The sequence below is a fragment of the Pyrgilauda ruficollis genome, unplaced genomic scaffold (genome assembly GCF_017590135.1).
Source record: "Pyrgilauda ruficollis isolate IOZ18807 unplaced genomic scaffold, ASM1759013v1 scaffold1999, whole genome shotgun sequence".
NCBI lineage: Eukaryota > Metazoa > Chordata > Aves > Passeriformes > Passeridae > Pyrgilauda > Pyrgilauda ruficollis.
In genome coordinates, this window is record NW_024519195.1 from 1 (window position 1) to 3,347 (window position 3,347).

Here is a 3,347-nt window from a genome sequence, read left to right on the forward strand (position 1 = left end):
AAAATTGACATTTTTCCTCCAAAAATTGCCATTTTTCATCCTAAAAATCCACATTTTTTAATCCTAAAAATTTACATTTTTTCCTCCTAAAAATCCACACTTTTCACCCTGAAAAATCCACATTTTCCTGCCAAAAATCCATTTTTTTAATCCTAAAAATCCACATTTTTCCACCTAAAAATGCACATTTTTTACTCTTAAAAATTTTACACCAAAAATTGACATTTTTCCTGCTTAAAAATCCACATTTTTCCTTCCTAAAAATCGACTTTTTTTTCTTCCTCAAATTGATATTTTCCCACCTAAAAATTGATATTTTTCTACCTAAAAATCGACATTTTTCGACCTAAAAATCCACATTTTTTTGCAATAAAATCGACATTTTTCCTCCTAAAAATCCACATTTTTCACTCTTAAAAAGTGACATTTTTACACCAAAAATCGACATTTTAATGCCGAAAATTGGCATTTTTCATGCTTGAAAATCCACACTTTGCCACCTAAAAATCCACATTTTTTCCACCTAAAATCGATATTTTTCCTCCTAAAAATCCACATTTTTCCTCCAACGCCGACGTTTCGCAGCCCGGCCACCGATTGGTCCAAACTCCTCTGGATGAACCTCATGGCCACGCCCTCGTGCCCCGCCCCGCCGGCCGCCATCTTGGGACGGAGCCGGAACCTTCCGGAACCTTCCGGGAACGCCCGGACAAAATGGCCGCCCGGAGGCCGCTCTGTGTTCCTGCTGAAAATCTGGGGTTTTCGGCTAAAAATTGGGGGTTTTCGCCCAAAAATTGGGATTTTTCCCTCATAAAAATCAACATTTTTATCTGAAAAAAAATTGACATTTTTTGTCCTAAAATCTAAATTTTTTCCTCCTAAAAATCCACATTTTTCCTCCTAAAAATCGAATTTTTGTCTTCCTAAAGTTGATATTTTTCCAGTTAAAAATCCACATTTTTTCCACCTAAAAATCCACATTTTTTTCCACCTAAAAATCCACATTTTTCACTCTTAAAAATCCACATTTTTTCCTCCTAAAAATCCACATTTTTTTCCACCTAAAAATCCACATTTTTCACTCTTAAAAACTGACATTTTTACTCCAAAAAATTACATTTTTCATGCTAAAAAATTACATTTTTCCTGCTTAAAAATCCACATTTTTCCTTCCTAAAAATCGACTTCTTTTCTTCCTAAAATTGATATTTTTCCACCTAAAAATTGATATTTTTCCACCTAAAAATCCACATTTTTTACCTTCAAAAATCCACATTTTTCCGCCCAAAAACCCCATTTTTCCCCAAAAAACCACCAAAATTCCATTTTAATTTCTCAAATTTCTTTATTTTCCCCAAAATCAGTAACAAACGGTGTCGGAGTCGGCCAAAACCACCGAGACGTTGACGCTGGCCGGCCTGGCCATCGATTGGTCCAAACTCCTCTGGATGAACCTCATGGCCACGCCCTCGTGCCCCGCCCCGCCGGCCGCCATCTTGGGACGGAGCCGGAACCTTCCGGAACCTTCCGGGAACGCCCGGACAAAATGGCCGCCCGGAGGCCGCTCTGTGTTCCTGCTGAAAATCTGGGGTTTTCGGCTAAAAATTGGGGGGTTTCGCCCAAAAATTGGGATTTTTCCCTTCCTAACAATCAACATTTTTATCTCTGAAAAAATTGACATTTTTTGTGCGAAAATTGACATTTTTCCTCCAAAAATTGCCATTTTTCATCCTAAAAATCCACATTTTTTAATCCTAAAAATTTACATTTTTTCCTCCTAAAAATCCACACTTTTCACCCTGAAAAATCCACATTTTCCTGCCAAAAATCCATTTTTTTAATCCTAAAAATCCACATTTTTTATTTCCCCCAAAATCAGTAACAAACGGTGTCGGAGTCGGCCAAAACCACCGAGACGTTGACGCTGGCCGGCCCGGCCACTGATTTGTCCAAACTCCTCTGGACGAAGCTCATGGCCACGCCCTCGTGCCCCGCCCCGCCGGCCGCCATCTTGGGACGGAGCCGGAACCTTCCGGAACCTTCCGGGAACGCCCGGACAAAATGGCCGCCCGGAGGCCGCTCTGTGTTCCTGCTGAAAATCTGGGGTTTTCGGCTAAAAATTGGGGGTTTTCGCCCAAAAATTGGGATTTTTCCTTCCTAACAATCAACATTTTTATCTCTGAAAAAATCGACATTTTTTGTGCGAAAATTGACATTTTTCCTCCAAAAATTTGATATTTTTCATGCTGAAAATCCACTTTTTTCCTCCTAAAAATCCACATTTTTCACTCTTAAAAACTGACATTTTTACACCAAAAATTGGCAATTTTCATGCTAAAAATTCCACATTTTTCCTCCAAAAATTGATATTTTTCCTCCTAAAAATTGACATTTTTCCACCTAAAAATCCACATTTTTCACTTTTAAAAAGTGACATTTTTACTCCAAAAATTGGCATTTTTCCTGCTTAAAAATCCACATTTTTTTCTCCTAAAAATTGACTTTTTTTCTTCCTAAAATTGATATTTTTCCTCCTAAAAATCCACATTTTTCCACCTAAAAATCCATTTTTTCAACTTTAAAAAATCCATATTTTTCCACCTAAAAATCCACATTTTTTCCACCTAAAATCGATATTTTTCCACCTAAAATTCCACATTTTTTGACTTAAAAAATCGACATTTTTCCTCCCAAAAACCCCATTTTTCCCCAAAAAAAAAACACCCAAAAAATTCAAATTTTAACTCCTGAAATTTCTTTATTCAGTAACAAACGGTGTCGGAGTCGGCCAAAACCACCGAGACGTTGACGCTGGCCGGCCTGGCCATCGATTTGTCCAAACTCCTCTGGATGAACCTCATGGCCACGCCCTCGTGCCCCACCACGCAGGTGAAGACGTCGCCGCGCCGCCACTCCTCCGCCCCGGCCGCCATCTTGGAGTAGACCGAGAACTTTCCGGAACCTCCGGCGTCCGGCTCCGGGCCCAGCACCGAGAACCTGTCCGGCGCCACCGGCTGGTCCAGGTGCGTCCAGGTGAGCAGGACGTCGCGCGGGAAGAAGCCGCTGGCCAGGCAGGTCAAGATGGCCGACTCGCCCAGCGCCAGCTCCTCGGGCGGCGGCGGGAAGACGTAGACCTTGGGGGCCACGGCCGTGCCGCCTGGGGAGGGGTCGGTGGGCGTGGTCAGTTTGGGGGTGGGGCTTTGGGTGGAGGGACCAATGGCGGTTGGGGTCCCCAGTTGGGTTTCCCAGTTTGAGAGACCAATCCCAGTTGGGTTCCCAGTTGGGGGAACCAATCCCAGTTGGGTCTCCCAGTTAACTTCACCATTCCCAGTTGGGTCTCCCAGTTT

The 3,347-nt window shown here is 42.1% G+C and overlaps 1 gene segment (V, D, J or C); it reads right to left on the reverse strand.

The window, feature by feature from the left end:
• Positions 1-2,744: 2,744 nt before the first annotated feature.
• LOC121352847 lies at positions 2,745-3,198 on the reverse strand (the record flags this gene model as incomplete). The annotated part of the segment is given in 1 exon segment: positions 2,745-3,198. A coding segment is annotated over 1 exon segment (436 nt), but the record flags the coding sequence as incomplete, so codon positions are not given.
• Between the last annotated feature and the right edge of the window lie 149 nt (positions 3,199-3,347).